The sequence below is a fragment of the Mercenaria mercenaria genome, chromosome 1, assembly GCF_021730395.1.
Source record: "Mercenaria mercenaria strain notata chromosome 1, MADL_Memer_1, whole genome shotgun sequence".
In the NCBI taxonomy this organism is placed as follows: Eukaryota; Metazoa; Mollusca; class Bivalvia; order Venerida; family Veneridae; genus Mercenaria; species Mercenaria mercenaria.
The window spans coordinates 94755244-94773835 of NC_069361.1; the positions used below are offsets into that span (position 1 = coordinate 94755244).

Sequence of the window (18592 nt, forward strand, 5' to 3'; positions counted from 1 at the left end):
GTTTAATAACCCCGAAGAAACATGTGAAGTTTCAATTCCATATCTGCATTAGTTTTGGAGATAGTAACTTGCATGTAAAACTTTAACCAGAATTTTCTAAGTCCAAAAGGGGGCATAATTTGCTCAAAATACATGTTAAGAGTTATGGAACTTGACCCAGTGAGGTTGGTAACTGACCTAGAAAAAGAATAAATAAGTTTCAAAGCTATATGCCTTTTGGTAATAGCTGTATGTACTTGTACGCAAAACTTTAACCAGGATTTTCTAAGTCCAAAAGGGGGCATAATTTGCCCAAAATACATGTCAGAGTTATGGGACTTGATTCTATCAACTAGTTTTATAACCCCGAAGACACATGTGAAGTTTCAATTTAATATCTGCATTAGTTTTGGAGATAGTAACTTGCATGTAAAACTTTAACCAGGATTTTCTAAGTCCAAAAGGGGGCATAATTTGCTCAAAATACATGTCAGAGTTATGGGACTTGGCCCAGTGAGGTAGGTAATTGATCTAGAAAAAGAAAAAATAAGTTTCAAATCAATATGCCTTTTAGTAATAGCTGTATGTACTTGCACGCAAAACTTTAACCAGAATTTTCTAAGTCCAAAAGGGGGCATAATTTGGCCAAAATACATGTCAGAGTTATGGGACTTGACCCAGTGAGGTAGGTAATTGATCTAGAAAAAGAAAAAATAAGTTTCAAATCTATATGCCTTTTAGTAATAGCTGTATGTACTTGCACGCAAAACTTTAACCAAAATTTTCTAAGTACAAAAGGGGGCATAATTTGGCCAAAATGAAGGTCAGAGTTATGGGACTTGGTGCTATCAACTAGTTTTATAACCCCAAAGACACATGTGAAGTTTCAATTCAATATCTGCATTAGTTTTGGAGATAGTAACTTGCATGTAAAACTTTAACCAGAATTTTCTAAGTCCAAAAGGGGGCATAATTTGCTCAAAATACATGTTAGAGTTATGGAACTTGACCCAGTGAGGTTGGTAATTGACCTAGAAAAAGAATAAATAAGTTTCAAAGCTATATGCCTTTAAATGATAGCTGTATGTACTTGCATGCAAAAACTTAACCAAGGTGTGACGCCGACGCCGACGCCGACGCTGACGCCAGGGTGAGTAGAATAGCTAGACTATTCTTCGAATAGTCGAGCTAAAAACAGTCCAAGAAACTACATGCACATAAAGTATAAAGACTTTGCTAAACTCAAATTATATTTAAATTTATTTTTTATTTATTTTAATTTTATTTTATTTATTATTATAGCAGATGATGATGATAAAGATACATTTTAAGTTTCAAGTCATTATCTTATATTGTACTAAGTTATATCTAGAATGTGAAGATTGCCAAAACACTTTTAAGTATGAAAGGGGCATACTTCTGTAAAAAATACAATCAGCATTATGGGGATTGTAACCACACATGCAGATGATGATTATAAAGAAATAGTTTTAATTTCAAGTCATTATCTTTTAAAGTAACAAAGATATTTCTATAAACGAAGCTTTTGAAAAAATTTAACATGAAAATAATTCCAAGTATAACAACTTGGTGACCTTGAATTTGGGTATAATGGGCCCAGCCTCTGCACATACTTTGTTTGTATGCTGGACAATGTTTATGTGAACTTACAGTAAGATAAAAGCAAAAGTAACAAAGATATGACAGAAAAACAAAGGTTGCCGAAAAACTTTAACCCAGAAAGTGACACGCTGACGCCGGGGTGAGTAGAATAGCACCCCTATTCTCCGAATAATTGAGCTAAAAATGAAATCCTGTAAAAGAAGTTCTCAAGAATTATGTTTCCAAAATTTGAAAAAGTCAAATTTAAATTTTGTTTGAAGAAAAAAAAATTGAACTAACTCCTATCGATTCAGTAATATTTTAAAATAAGGAAATGCTTTGCTGAATTAAGAAGTGAGCTAAGATCAAATGAGAACACTGCACGTTTACTCGAAAAAGATGCAGACTGAGTACATTCACTATCCTTTAGTGTGTGTGTTTGTGTTTAGCGTGTTCTTTTCAACAATTTATCAGTCATGTAAACAGTGGTGTCTACATGTGGCAGTGAGCACATGCCGGACTTAGTGCTGCCTCACTGGAATATCAAGCAATAGAAATTTGACACGAATCCTCATCAAGTCACATTAAATTGACACCAGGCTGACCAGTCCTAGAGCTATCCTCTTGATGCTGAGAGCCAAGGGAGGAAGCTGCATGTACTTGTACTTTTTTTCACACTATCCTTAAAGTGGCTTGTAAAACTGCTTCCTAATGTGCAAGATCTCCATCCTGCAGAGGTTCAAATCAGCAGCTTTAAGGGAGAAGTAATTTGAGATCTACATACTTCTCAACCAAGAAGGCCAGTGAGGTAGGGATGTGATGATTAGGTTTAAAAACCATATAAGAGCATCGTGATTTTAATCTCTAACTTAATGTTGAATCCAATCTGATCAACTGTGAGCAAATAAGCTGCAATGAATAAGGAGTCAAAATAATTTTATTCTATATTATGATAATAACATGGCAGTTTAGCCAACATTTTACACAAAGATAGAAGTAAGAAGAAAGATAGAGTATAAATACAGACCTTGCTTGCATCAACTTCCTTCACTTCTGACAATGACAGTTCTGTAACAGAAATAAACCTTTGAGTTATACAGTAATCCAAGTCTAATCTGCTTTAACCATTTCAACATGTAATGACCTAGTCTTAAGGTATTCTGTACAGGGCTTTTTTTCCTTCAGTAACAGGGGCCATTGATAGGTGCCTTCCTGTCAGAAAATTTCTTTCAAATCATGTAATTCCCCACCCCACTCCTTCTCCCACCCAAATTGACTTCACTTCAGGTTTTTTATTCCCCTTTGTCCAAATACCAAGCTATTTTCCCCTCAAATTTACAGGCCTGGGCCCATTCCCCTCTTAGTAAAAAAATCCCCTGCAGTATACATACTCAATAACACCGCTGAAGTTAAGAAGTATACACCTGTCAAGTTTCTACTAAACAGAATGTTTTGTGGCTTGGGTCCTACAGAAAGCCATTTTTGACAAAAAAGATTCCTGCAACCTATAATAAATTTCTTATATAACTGATATTTCAGAGCTGAACACGACTGTACATACCTCTAATAGGTCCTAGAGCTGCATCTTTTGCCAAAGCATTTAAATCACTGCCAGAATAACCATCGGTCAGTCTGAAAATATTACCAAACATATTATGAAGGTCTAAATAAAGTTTCCTTACAATTATCTGTATAACTTAGTATATCTTTCACAGAGTGAACATCATTTGCAATATTAGACTTGGAAATGTAAAATCTGGTGTAAACTTGTAAAAGGTACTTCGATATTACAATGAATGAAACAAACATGATTTACAGTAAAACCAACATCACTCTAGCTGCAATAGTGTGAGCAAATTGCTTGAATTTTCAAAAGTTTCCATTGATCCAAATGAAGGCCAATATAAGAAAAATGTGTGGAACCACATGAACTGCTTAAGACAGCCCAGGTGCCCAAACTGATGATGCTCAAAGAGTGAAGTTCCACTGTATTTATATTTTTCATACCAATGATCTTACATTTGTACAACTGCCATTTTTAAATCATGTTTTATAAATTATATGAACCAACATTTACAAGTGCAACATCATGTACAAAGTCATGACATCACAATGTTTACCTGGGCAATGACATATGCAAAGTCTTGATGTCACAATATGAAGAAAGATTTGCAAGATATTTGTAGATTTCCTTTACATTTTAATGTGAAAGTGCATCTTTTCTTCTTAAATTCCTACATGAAATTATGTTACTACAATTAACATCAATTAAAAATTCATGTTCTTGTACATTCAAATGTTGTTCAGCACAGCACAATAGAACTGCTAACATATTAATAATTTAACAGTGAAATTATTATATACAGTTCACCATGATATCTCAAGATGACTTACTTAGCAAGGTCGTCAACTTCTCTGTCAGACAGCGGATTGCTATGTTTACTCAGTAGATGTTTTAACAGCATCAGTCTAGTAGACTTGTTTGGCATCGCTACATACACACGCTTGCTGAAACGTCTACAATATAAACCATCTCTAAATTATCTCATATCTTTATACTTTGTAAAGTAACACTAAGCTCTTCTTTATAAACAATTCATTAAATACTGAGGTCAAAATAAAATGACCATAAGGTTTTTAATGTTCCATGCATTTCAAAACAAAAGTTCCTCTTTAAACTTAACCAGGGCCCAGCTGCTCAAAATTTTAATAGATGATTAAGCTAATGGTTGATTAAGACATATTCAATACTTAGTAAAACAGATGCATGAGTTAAGGATTATGAACACTAAAATATCTTATCAGTTAAACTAAAATGTCATTATAATGTTTCAAACCAAGACTAATACTTTAATTTAACCAGCAGTTAGTTAAACAGCCATTTAAAGTTTCAAATAATTGGGCCCAGGAGTACAAACAAAAAGAACCACTTTACCTATTAATATAATCATTGCTTGCTATGTGACTAAAGACAATATGCACATAATTTATGTGAGAAAATGAAATTTTTTTAAAAGGTGTCCATATCTGAAAATAGGTCAAGTTGGTCATGTTCACTTTACTTTAAAATAGGATATGAGTAACCTGGGTATGTCTAATATGACATTGTAAAGACCCTTTATATCTATGATTAAACCCCAGTATAATGTGATTTACTGGAGTATGTATGTAGACTACAGGAGCTTACCTGAGTACAGCATCATCTAACTCCTGAGGTCTGTTTGTCGCCCCCATTATAAGCACCTTATCATCACTCGCACCAGCAACCTGCATACACAAAGTTACTTATTTGCAAATATAAATCCTTCAATTAAACACCAAAAATACTGTAAGAAATATGTCTTTTTATAAAGAATGAACAATTTTGCAGGTGATAAGTCTATTGTGACAAGAATTAAGATATTTCAATATACACCTTTTTTATGAGATACAACTGATGAAAAACCTGTTGGCTCAGTAAATAGACCGAAAGGCTACTAATCTTGCGGTAGTCCACGATGTAGATGCTCCATTCAAGTACCATTCTGAACGCATTAAACTATTTTCTTCTAATCATGTTAGTTTTTGACATTCAACACCCACCAACCACAACCTACTGACCTATTTTTTTCTACCACATGAACTTCATGAAAATCATTCTGATATGATATCAATTCCTGGAATTCTACAAGATGATAGGTAGACAATTTAGGCCTTTCCTGAATTAATGAGTTTTTACAAATTCAGCTGTAAACTTATTCAGATTATTGGGATTTCAGATCTTCAACGAACACCAATGATGGATTCTATTTCTCATTTACCACAACAGAAACAAAAAAACAAACATGAAAATATGAAACTATTTAAAACGCGGGAAATTGACGTCCGTAAGCAGAAGTGACGTCATGACATTTCAGTGACGCACAATAACAAAGTTCCGCTTAAGTTTTATCGTTTGTAGCGTAACGGTACGTTCTTATCATAAAGTAATGAATTTTGAATCGAGAAATACACTATAAGGAACGGAGAGAAAAGATAAAGGTACCTGATTTTTAATTATTTTACATAAATAATATGTATATTCAGTGCATGAAGTAGTCCGTCACAGGAGTGTGGGAGAACCCATGTGAGATAAGATTTTCCAGCATTTCTAAAAATTGAGATTTTTCTGTCCGGTAAGTGAGAAATTGCTTTCCAGTATAGTTTTAAAATCATAGAAAAATAACTTTCTAATCTTGTAGCAACACAATGTTGTCTAAACTCAACTCAATACACCAAGTACTGTGCATACTGCTACATTTATTTAATAATATATTTACACATTAAACACATTGTCTTGGCCTTATATAATTATGTCACTGTCCTTATGTTATGGAATACTTTCATTTCTCCATTTTTTTCATGCAAATCATGTATAACTAGAGCTGCTTTTGAGAAAAGCGCATGTCTCCAACACCTGCCTAATCATCTGAAAAGTAGCATTTGAGTCAACCATGCACCAAGACCTCAACTGCCATAGCAGACTTTCAGTGCTTTGATTATCAAAAACAAGTTTCAAGGGCCATAATTCCAAAGTGCCTGGGCTGATCTGGCTAGTTATTAATCTTGGCCGAGGACTTACTGGCAAACACATTTTGTTCAAGTTTGGTGAAGATCAGATGAAAAATGTTCGACTTAGAGTGCGGACAGACATACACACAGACAGGAGTAAATCAATATTCTCCCACACCACTGCGTGGTGGGAGACATCATTACCATCATGGAAATACAAAAGAATACAGTTATTCTGTGGCACGTCTTGAACTTACCCCATCAAATTGCACAAGAAATTCAGTTTTCAGTCTGCGACTAGCGTCATTTTCTCCTTCCTTTCTCTCACACAGCACTGAGTCTATCTCATCTGTATATACAAAAACAGGACTTTATAAAGGGGAATTCAATACTAATGCAATATATATGTATTTATCAATTAACTGTATCACATTTGCTGTAAAATTACTCTAACTGCTGAAGAAATACAAGATGAAGTTGGTAATACTTCCATTTACCTCAGCCAGTACAGGATATTCTTGGCCAGTAGTAGATTCCTTTGATTTGACAGGTGAATCAACTTGGCCAATTGTGAAACAACTTCTAACTGGTTCAGCTTACTCAACCAATATCAGGATTTTGAATGCTTTTTTTAGTTCTGTCAACACCTTAATAACCTCACTGATATTATTTGATTATAAATACAGATGAGTAAGTGCACTATAACATAAATGAAACAAGAGGGTCATTGACCCTAAAGCGCTCACCTGTGTACAAGGCTTCAAGTGTGTTTGTTTAAGTACAGAGTTAGGTTTCTTTTATGTTACCCTATATTATATACATGTCACACACATTTTTGAACCTAGGGCAATAATTTGAATAATTACGGTACACATTACAAATCGGATATCACACGCCAAATATCAAGGCTCTAGCTATTATTGATTCAGAGATTTTCAAAGTTTCTTAGGCTGCATTTAAAAAAGACTTTGTTTGCTGTCTCCCGACCCTACTTTTTAAAGTTGAGTAAGTAGGCAGGCAATTCTTTTTTTTCTTTTTTTTTTGGTGGAGGGATTATACTTTTACCAGTAGGTATATAATTGTTTCTAAAAGAATATTTCTTGAGTAAAAATAACGCAAATCTGTACATGTTGTATAAAAGGATGAAATTAAATAATACAGTTGAAACTTTCTTACTTACTATTTTGTTTACTTGAAATATATGCGGCACTTGTCATATTGCAACTTAAAAAAAAAATTTGACCAGCATTGTCCAATAAAAACTTTTGGGGTGCAGCATTTTAAGCGGGTAGGTAGGGAGACAGCAAACAAACATGTTTTTAATTTTGGCCTTATATATAAGCTTATAGTAAGTACATGTCAGACATGGGCATGGCCATTTTACTGACCTTAGGGCAATAATTTGGACAATTATGATAGAGTCAAGTCAAACCCTTATATATCACATGCCAAATATCAAAGCTCTAAAAAAAGGGATTTTTAAAGTCTGATAGCTGAAAACCTATTTTTAACCAAACAGACCCGTATGTTCAATGAACCGGAACCATTTAACACCTTTGAAAGAGGGCTACCCAGAGATCATTTGTGCAAAGCTTCATCAAAATACATTCAGTAGTTTTGGAGGAGATGTTGTTTAAAGAAACTGTTGATGAAAAGTGACCACGCTCTTTGGCGGCCATGTTTTTTGACGAATCAGAAAAATTTGAACACTGTAGAAGGTCACACAAGGACAATTTATGTAAAATTATTTTAAAATCAGGCTAACAGTTTTATACAAGAAGATTTTCTAAGTTTCTCTTATATACATAAAGGGAAAAGTGACTACGCCCCTGGCAGCCATGTTTTTTGACAAATCGGAATAATTTGAACATTCTTAGTAGAGAGTCACACAAGGACCATTTGTGTAAAATTATTCTAAAATTGGGCCAGCAGTTTCACACAAGAAGAATTTTAAAGTTTCCACTATATACATATAGGGAAAAGTGACCACACCCTCTGGCAGCCATGTTTTTTGACAAATCAAAATAATTTGAATAATATTGATAGAGGGTGACATAAGGACCATTTGTGTGAAATTATTTCAAAATCGGACCATCGATTTAGGAGGAGATGTCGTTTGAAGATTTTTCTATTTTTAGCTCAGCGGCCCCTATGTGCAACCAAGCAGAACTGTTTGAACAACTTTGGTAGAGGACCATCCAAGAAACATCCACGCCAAGTTTCATCAAAATCCATTCAGTGGTTATGGAGGAGATGTCTTTTAAACACAATTGTTGACAACGGACAGATGGACGCACGCACGCATGCACGACGGACGCCGGACACAGAGTGATCACAATAACTCACCATAAGCATTGCTCAGGTGAGCTAAAACATTTAAAGCACTTAACCCTACTGTAGTTATTTGTGATTGTTACAAGATGTTAATATTAACAGAAGTGCTAAGTATACATTGTCATTGGTCAAAAACTGGCTTCCAGCAATTTTACTGGAGTAACTGGAGTAAGGAATGACTCAATGGATTTACACTGTCCTGGTAAGTTGATTTAATTTTCTGAATTAAGTGGCGCCTCAGCCAATACAACAGTTTCCACCAGATAAACAGGACTAGTCAAACTGAAATCACTGAATTACCAACATTTAAATAACAATATCAGTATAAGAGTATATATAAGTACTCTATATTAGTATTAATACTTGCAAGATTTAAAATTTCTTTGCCCTGTACTTAGATATAAATCTAAAACAGACCAAGGGTAGTAAAAGCATTTAATGAATTTGTATATGAATTTTTATGACATTACAGATTTGATTTATCATAACTGGTACTGAAGATTAGACTTCCTGCCAGCAGAACAAAAACAGTCACACAAGTGAAAAGATTCCACTGATGAAGTGAATTGTATAATTTACCCATAAAGACAACAGCAGGTTGGAGCTCCTTGGCAACAGCAAACATGGCTCTCACAAGCTTCTCACCTTCACCAACCTGTAAACACATACAACAAATTTAGATGCTTCACATCAAAAGCTGCCATGAAGTGGATTTTACAATTCTTAGCTGCACATCAAAAGATGCTATACAGCAGATTTTACAATTCTGAGCTAAACATCAAAAGATGCTATACAGCAGATTTTACAATTCTGAGCTAAACATCAAAAGATGCAATACAGCAGATTTTACAATTCTGAGCTATACATCAAAAGATGCTGAGCTAAACATCAAAAGATGCAATACAGCAGATTTTACAATTCTAAGCTAAACATCAAAATACAGCAGATTTTACAATTCTGAGCTAAACATCAAAAGATGCTGAGCTAAACATCGAAAGATGCAATACAGCAGATTTTACAATTCCGAGCTAAACATCAAAAGATGCTATACAGCAGATTTTACAATTCTAAGCTAAACATCAAAAGATGCTATACAGCAGATTTTACACTTCTAAGCTAAACATCAAAAGATGCTGAGCTAAACATCAAAAGATGCCATACAGCAGATTTTACAATTCTAAGCTAAACATCAAAAGATGCTATACAGCAGATTTTACAATTCTGAGCTAAACATCAACAGATGCTATACAGCAGATTTTACAATTCTGAGCTAAACATCAAAAGATACTGAGCTAAACATCAAAAGATGCAATACAGCAGATTTTACAATTCTGAGCTAAACATCAAAAGATGCTATACAGCAGATTTTACAATTCTGAGCTAAACATCAAAAGATGCTGAGCTAAACATCAAAAGATGCAATACAGCAGATTTTACAATTCTGAGCTAAACATCAAAAGATGCTATACAGCAGATTTTACAATTCTGAGCTAATCATCAAAAGATGCTATACAGCAGATTTTACAATTCTGAGCTAAACATCAAAAGATGCTATACAGCAGATTTTACAATTCTAAGTTAAACTACAGCAGATGGATAATCAGATTTTGGCCATGTAACGGATTTGTTCGAAACTTTAGCATCTGATCATTTACACTCATTTATGTTCACTTAACACTTAATACAAATTAGATTTTCACTGGAGGTATTTTTAAAATTTCATTTTCCTATCCTGGTTGCCCAACCAAGATAGAGTTATTTTATCATAAGTATAAATTTGATAAACATACTTTGCCTAAGGAAATGTATAAATTTTAGACATATTGTAATATATTTGTAAAATATTTGCATTAAAAATTATGTATTTAGATGGAATTCATTAGAAACGCAAGTTTGAAAAATTATTATTACCTCCCTTTGCCTATCTTGGTTGCGCAACCAAGATAGATTGGAAATAAATGAATTCAGAAGCTACACACAGCTTTAAAACTTGCATTTTGGTTCAGATTGTTCAATAGTTGATATGTCTATCAAATGCAAATGTAAAACTAGACATTGTATCGAAATAAAAAGAAATACCCAGCTTTTTATATACTTTCATATTAAAGGGGAGTAATTACAAAATTTTATAAAAATAATAAAATATACATTTCAAATAGGAATCTAACTCTATGTAATTGGTCTTTTTGTTCCTTAAATAATTCTCTACCAGAATATACAAAAAGTAAAAAATGTCATTAAATGTTGATTAAATGTGACTGACCACCTTTAAGTCCGTAATTCATGCTCAGGGTCCTTTTTTCATACTTGTACACAGCCCTTATACTTTTTGATAGGTAAGATGATCATTTCTACCATGTTTCATGAAACTAATGAAACTTAGTAAAAGAACTCATAGAATTATTTAATAAATCAAATATATCAGTAAAATAATGTCTGCAGAAATTGTTGAAAAATTATAGAGTTGCATTGTCCACTAGAAGATGCTTTGTAGAAAAGTGCATGTCCCCCCAATGCAGAGTCGTACAGGCAAGAAACCAATAGGGGAAAGGAACAAAAAGGCACTGATGGTTGGATGCAATAGAATTTGGCATGTCCAGTCATACTACTAAGTTTCCACATTCTTGCCCTAGAGGTTTTCAAGTAATGAATTGGAAACGGTTTCCCATGTTCAGGCCCCTGTGACCTTGACTTTTGATCAAGTGACCCCAAAATCAGTAGGGGTCATCTACTCTACAAGACCAATAATCCTATGAAGTTTCAACGTTCTGGGTCAGGTGGTTCTCAAGTTATTGAATGGAAATGGTTTTCAATGTTCAGACCCCTGGGACCTTGACCTTTAATGGAGTGACCCAAAAAATAATAAGGGAGGGACCTCTACTCCAGCAGCCCCTACCACCCTATGAAGTTTGAAGGTTCTAGGTCAAATGGTTCTCCAGTTATTGATTGGAAAAGTGTGATGTACGGACGTTCCTACATATGGATACTTATGTGGCTACTCTTTTGTTCTCTCTATTGTTCTTTTAGCCACGTAAGAGAAAATGCCCCCGCAGCACCTTGACCTTTGACCTGGTGACCCCAAAGTCAGAAAGGGTGGTGTTCTCATAAAGTACTATCAGCATGTAAAGTTTGAAGGTCCTGGGTGAAGTGGTTCGCGAGTAAAGTGCCTTCATGCAAAAGTTAATGTTGGCCCCTGTGACCTTTGACCTGGTGACCCCAAAGTCAGTAGGGGTGGTGTACTCAATAAGTACTATCAGCATGTGAAGTTTGAAGGTCCTGGGTGAAGTGGTTCGCATGTAAAGTGCCTTCATGCAAAAAGTTAACGTTGGCCCCTGTGACCTTGACCTTTGACCTGGTGACCCCAAAGTCAGTAGGGTTGGTGTACTCATAAAGTACTATCAGCATGTAAAGTCTGAAGGTTCTGGGTGAAGTGGATCGCAAGTAAAGTGCCTTCATGCAAAAAGTTAATGTTGGCCCCTGTGACCTTGATCTTTGACCTGGTGACCCCAAAGTCAGTAGGAGTGGTGTACTCAATAAGTAATATCAGCATGTGAAATTTGAAGATCCTGGGTGAAGTGGTTCGCGAGTAAAGTGCCTTCATGCAGAAAGTTAACGTTGGCCCCTGTGACCTTGACCTTTGACCTGGTGACCCCAAAGTCATTAGGGGTGGTGTACTCAGTAAGTACTATCAGCAGGTGAAGTTTGAAGGTCCTGGGTGCAATGGTTCGCGAGTAAAGTGTCTCATGCAAAAAGTTAACGTTGGCCCCTGTGACCTTGACCTTTGACCTAGTAACCCCAAAGTCAGTAGGGATGGTATACTCAATAAGTACTATTAGCATGTGAAGTTTGACGGTCCTAGGTGCAGTGGTTCACGAGTAAAGTGCCTTCATGCAAAAAGTTAACATTGTGACTAACTAACGAACAAACGGACGGACAGTTGAAAACTAATATGCCTCCCTTCGGGGGCATAAAAAGTACAGTTACCTATTGTTCCTATAGCCACCTAAGTATGCAAATGTGAGCTCAGGACGGAAAGACGGACGGAAAGGGCAAGAACATGTCTCCCCCAGTTGGGGGGAGCTGTAATTACAGAAAAGATTTTGTTTAGCTGATCCCCCAAACACTGTAATATGTACCAAAATAAAAATAGAAAACTAAAGACCTTGTTTAATGAATGATATATTTTGTTCATGAACATTTTTTTTCAAGATAAAAATCCAAAGACTTACAAATTTCTGCATTCCAAGAAATATTCAATAATCTCACTACATTTAAAACTAAAGTTAACAGTTACAGGGACTATAGGAGTAGAATCACTTTGATTTATTTCTTGATTCTACTGCCTATTTGCTGCTGATGCTTTATAATTGACATAAAAAGTTGACACAGTCTAGGATTCTGCAACAGAATAGTTATTGCACGTCACATAGTTCGCTTGCACTCTAATCTCCTATACCAATCACTAAGAAGCAGAACATTGACTGTTTCTCTCTGGGAATTATATGAACTTTACATCATTTAAACAAAATAAAAGTCAACCATTTCTTTTACCATCACTCTGTTAGCAACCCTGTATTATAAATTCTGAAAAACCACACCTAAGTATCAGATCCAAATATATTTGTAAAAACTGTATCTCAGAAATCCATAACCTACAGTACTCCCTTCGCTTATAATGTCTCTGTTAAACGAGTCAGGAGGCTTCAGCAATTCTCTATACAGAAACAAACGAGTCATGATTGCTCACTAGAGTTTCACAGCTCAAATAGGTAATATTTTTCTGTAGAGGCATCTGAGAAACATTTCTGCCGAGTTATTTTGAAAACTGCCTGCATATTCAGAGAACATGTTCAAACTATGCCAAAAAAGCCATACTGGCAGAGGGTAATCCAACAAACATTAATTTTTAAACTCAACCAGTGCTTTAGGAAAAGATGGCATTTGAAGATTTTTCTATTCTAGGCTCTGCCAATCATGTTTTTGACAAATGAGCCGAGCCATGAGAAAACCAACATAGTGGGTTTGTGACCAGCATGGATCCAGACCAGTCTGCAAATCCATGCAGTCTGGTCAGGATCCATGCTGTTTGCTTTCAAAGCCTATTGTAATTAGAGAAACTGTTAGTGAACAGCATGGATCCTGACCAGACTGCGCGGATGCAGAGGCTGGTCTGGATCCATGCTGGTCGCAAAGCCATTGTTGGTTTTCTCATGACGCGGCTCAAATGAAAATAATTTGAAACACTACTTGTGGCTAGTAATGCAAGGAACATTTATGTTGTAATCATATCAAACTGGACTAGCAGTTCAGGAAATTCAAACATTCATCTATTCTTAACTCTGGTAGCCATGTTGTTTGATGACTCCAAAATAATTTGGTCAGTCTTGGTATAGTCACTAAAGAAACATTTATGTGAATTTCTTTCAAAACTGGACAAGCAATTTCTTACAAGTGTTCACATAAATGGAAAAGTAACAAGGTTCTCTGACAGATATTTCTTTACTATCTGATACATCTTAACTTTCTTGGATTGAAATTCTTTGAACCCTTAGAAAATGACCACCAGAAGAACATCAATGCCAAATTTCATCAACTTGTATCTAATGACTTCAGAGATGTCTTTGAACAAAAAGCTGATGTTTACAGACGTCTGATTGACAGAAGACAAGACGAAAAGTGATCACTACGATGATAGCTCACCTTCGGCACATTCTGCTCTGGGGAACTAAAAATGAGTGGTCATTAACCAGAGCATTGTACTGCTGTAACTTTCTTCTTTATATCCATTGGCTGGCATTTCATTTATTTGTCATATTCCCCGTTATATGAATTAGTAATTTACTATTCATATATAAGGAAAGAGGTATGACACAAATCATACATACCCATTTAGAAGTAAGACTAGAGGCACTGATATTGAAGAATGTAGCATTAGATTCATTAGCCACAGCCTTGGCCAACATTGTTTTCCCATTGCCTGGTGGTCCAAACAGCAACAACCCTCGTGCTGGCGCTCGTAAACCAGTAAATAACTGAAATATTGAACAAAGCAGTCAGAAACAACAGTAATACTGTTATGTCAGTTTGTTAGAGGAAACAATATATTTCATGTAAGAAGTGACAAGTTTTTCTGTTTTTGTTGGGTTTAACATTGCACTGACATAAATATAGGTCATATGGCAACTTTCCAGCTTTGGTGGTGGAGACCTCAGGTACCCCTCCATGCATTATTTTATCACGGGTGGCACCTGGGTAGAACCACTGACCTTCGGTAAGCCAACTGGATGGCTTCCTCACATGAAGAATTCAATGCCTCTACTAGACTAATCAGGCTTGAACCCACATCGGTGAGGGGCATGTGATTCAAGGTCAGCAACCTCAACCAAACGGCCAAGAAGGCACCTAAGAAGTGACAAGACTTAGAAAGATCGATTAAAACTGGAGCTATCAAAATAAGCATTTACCTGATACCCTCAGAGTTCACTTTGATACAGGGAAAATAAAATGCTGAGATCATGTCATTTGACCTTGAGCTTAGACCTATTGACCTTGGTTGTGCACTCATCATGTCATCTTGGCAAGGTTAACAACTGATGCTAGCTTCAAGAAATTTTTCCAGTGGTTAAAGAGATATCGAGTGGACACAAATCTGAACTAAGGATGCCTTTGTAGAAACGCACACGTCTCCCCCAAAGCATAGTAGTAATAAGCAAGAAGTCAATCGGGGACAGGAGCGAAAAATCAAAGAGACACTGATGGTCAGCTTAGTGACTGAAATGCAACAGAGATCATCAACCCTGCATGTCCAATCATCCTACGAAGTTTCAATGTTCTGGGTCAGGTGGTTCTCAAGTTATAGACTGAAAACAGTTTTCCATGTTCTGTCCCCTGTGACCTTGACCTTTGATCAAATGACCCAAAAATCAATAAGGGTCATCAACTCTGAAGTTTCAACATTCAAGGTCAAATGGTTCTCAAGTTATTGATCAGAAACAGTTTTCCATGTTCAGGCCCCTGTGATCTTGCCCTTTGATGGAATGAACCTAACTATCAATAGGGGTCATCTGCTCTGCATGTGCAGTCATCCTATGAAGTTTAAACATTCTGGGCCCAATGGTTCTCAAGTTGTAGATCAGAAGCAGTTTTCCATGTTCAGGGCCACTGCCCTTGACCTTTGATGGAATGACCCCAAAAACAGTCAGGGTCGTCTACTTCATAAGCCCTATCACCCTATGAAGTTAAAAGGTTTTAGGTTGAATGGTTCTCAAGTTATTGATATCAGGTCCAAAAACTGGCAGTATAGCTTAAATCAGGTCCTAGAACTGGCAGTATAACTTACAGGGCAGCATAACTAACCTCAGGTCTAAGAACTGGCAGTGCAACTTACCTCAGGTCTAAGAGCTGGCAGTATAACTATTTCCTGGAGGGCTTGCTTTGCAGTATCTTGTCCAGCTGTAAGTTAATAAATATGCATCATGTATTAGAAGGAAAGGGTATCTTTTCATTTAAGCCTGTAATGTTCAGAAAATGGCAAGGTTAATTCTATGGTACTATATTGTTTACTTCAACAATTAAAACTTAGTTCATTATGATGAGCTGCCCACCTACTTCAACTGCCATCAACAGAAACACCATGTCCCTATATATTTCAACATTTACCTCAGTTACAAGTAAAAAGATAATGTAGAGTGTTACCTATATCCTGGAAGCTAACAGGCGGACCCGAGTCTATCACTTCATTCAGTATAGTCTCTGCTAACTTCTTATCTACTCCCTTTAAGTTTAGGTTCTTTAAGTCCTTCGGCTTCTTTAAAACATTTTTATTGGCCTGGAAAATTAATACATGCAGGAATGAATGGAATGCTATAGCTGCATGTGTTAATTAAGTTTAAAGAAATGCATACATCAAAATAAAAACAATAATTAAGCTTCATCTGAAAGCAGCAAAACAGAAATTTATTTGAAGATTAAATTGAAATTTCCAGAACTTGTGTAACTGTCAGCCTGTTCTTTCTGTTGTTTTTTTCCTCCGCCTTTTCCTTCTCAATTAAAACTAGGAAATTTCTACAAACCTGACTGACATCCTTGTGCAAGGAATATGCTAATCTTTTCATTTCAAATTAAGTACAAAGTGGATGAGCTGCAAGAGCAGCTGTTAGCCTGTTCTGATAGCGCATACATCATTCACAAAACAAAAAATGTGATGGAATTTATTTCAGATTTATTAAACGAACCCCTGGGACAGAATTTTGTCTGGGTAGTCCTCGTCTCCAGGCATATGGTGAGTTGGAGGGTGAGCTACGTGGAGACGATTCTCCGCTACCTCTTCTGCTGTTGCCATAGTTACGAGGGAGAGTATTACTCTTGTGTACAGCGCCACCTATAGGCTGCTTCATCTTCATGGGCTTGTTGGTTACTGAAAGTACAATAATTCAACACATTATTGTTAATCTACAAATCTACACAAATAAAGTTGGCAGCCAGCAGTTATATTACATGATGCAACAATGTTCAAGTTATCTAATCTGTCTGTTTCTTAATATAGAGTAGGATCCACCCAAACACAAATATTTGAATCATTCTGGGTAAGACAAAGACCATTATTGTTCTTACTGCTTATATCATGAGAATGAACTATCATGATTCTATTCTTGTATAAGTTGGCTGTGAAGTTGACTGTTTATTCCAGAAACATTACACTATAACACCTTCAAAATGTCAAGCAATATTTCACCACATAGAAAGCAAAAGGGAAAGTCAAAAAGTAGCATGTAATTGTCTAGCTCTTTGTACACAAGAACTACTTGAAACTGCACTAACCGTATATATTTTTCATAATAAACTTCTTTGCAAAGGAGTAGATCTGTATGAAATCAATCATATTTTTATAGAACTTTCTGGGCATAAATACATGAAAGCCTGCACACTTGTGTGATGATAAAGATATTAAAATTGAAACAAATTAGAATTTCTATTAATTCAACAAGATATTATCTCAGAATCAAGTCAAGTGACTACTGTTTCCAATTCTATAGCTAAAACAAACATTTTCAAAATCACAAACTACTTCTTAAAAGCCTCAGAATTCTACAATTAGATCTTAATAAAAGAATGTTTCTAGTTTAATACTAAACAACAGAATGTACAGCTTTAAACTATGTCGAGAAGAAGCACTTTCCAATTAATCATTTTAATTAAAAGAAATTATAAAGAATATACCAATAATTATTCAATGGAAATTAAAAGCAATAAAACACATCACAATAAAATCTACAAAATACAAAATTCAATAGTATGCATAAAAGATGTGCTAATAACGTAAGTTTGAGACATGTGGAAATGGTTACATCTGACAAAAGAAGCAGATATCAGAGTATGAGGTTACTGTCTGACTGACTGCTGTAAATGCAATTTTCGACCACAAAGATATATCTTATATTAACAGTTTTGTTTTTTCTTTCACACTGTTTGTTTCATACTTCTGAAGTTTTAATTCCCTGCAACAAGTAATTGTCAACTAACAGGGACAGTTGTCTGCTGGAACAGCAAATTTTCCAACATTGGATCATGACACATACTTTCCATGGGCAACCTCCAGTAAAAATATACATATCTCAATGATGACCCAATGTACGTAAACAATCGTAGCCAATCATGTGTTGTGACCTCTGGAATGTTCTGCCTCTACACGGTGTCTTAGCCTTTAAGTTCATTAGAAATTGCAAACACAGTTTATACAGCTTGATCATTGGCAATGCAGAAGCAATTTAAATATCATAGGATATATACAAACCTCCCTAGCATATAGTCCGTTTTGCAATAGATTATACTATACTGTAGGAGCAAGGCTTGAAAGAAAGATCTTATTTTAAGGTAGTGGACCAGTAAAGACAATCAACACTTTTCATTTGGTTACATATTCCCTGTATGTGATTTCAGCATTCTTTCAGTTTCAACAAAAAATACTTTTTAATACAACCTGAAAATGCTGAAATCTCCTAAGGAAAATAATATGTAATTGAGAGGAAAATTGTAATGATGGGTCCATTACCTTAAATCATGATATTCAGTGCAATGCTTCAAATACTATAAATATCTTCCTACCAAGAATTCAAAGGATGGATCAGTTTTGCAATAAGATATACTA

At 35.5% G+C, this 18592-nt stretch overlaps 1 protein-coding gene across 2 annotated transcripts in view; it reads right to left on the reverse strand.

Moving 5' to 3' along the window:
• LOC123529710 (spastin-like) overlaps nucleotides 1–18592 on the reverse strand; it is a 56937-nt gene that overhangs the window by 10661 nt on the left and 27684 nt on the right. For both annotated transcript variants that reach the window (XM_045310223.2, XM_045310215.2), the window contains 10 exons: nucleotides 16680–16861; nucleotides 16141–16273; nucleotides 15833–15897; nucleotides 14331–14477; nucleotides 9025–9100; nucleotides 6369–6460; nucleotides 4769–4848; nucleotides 3976–4098; nucleotides 3143–3213; nucleotides 2609–2649 (listed from right to left, as the gene is read on the reverse strand). In XM_045310223.2, the coding sequence (XP_045166158.2) occupies nucleotides 2609–2649; nucleotides 3143–3213; nucleotides 3976–4098; nucleotides 4769–4848; nucleotides 6369–6460; nucleotides 9025–9100; nucleotides 14331–14477; nucleotides 15833–15897; nucleotides 16141–16273; nucleotides 16680–16861 (1010 nt within the window). The remainder of the gene's footprint in view (nucleotides 1–2608; nucleotides 2650–3142; nucleotides 3214–3975; nucleotides 4099–4768; nucleotides 4849–6368; nucleotides 6461–9024; nucleotides 9101–14330; nucleotides 14478–15832; nucleotides 15898–16140; nucleotides 16274–16679; nucleotides 16862–18592) is intronic.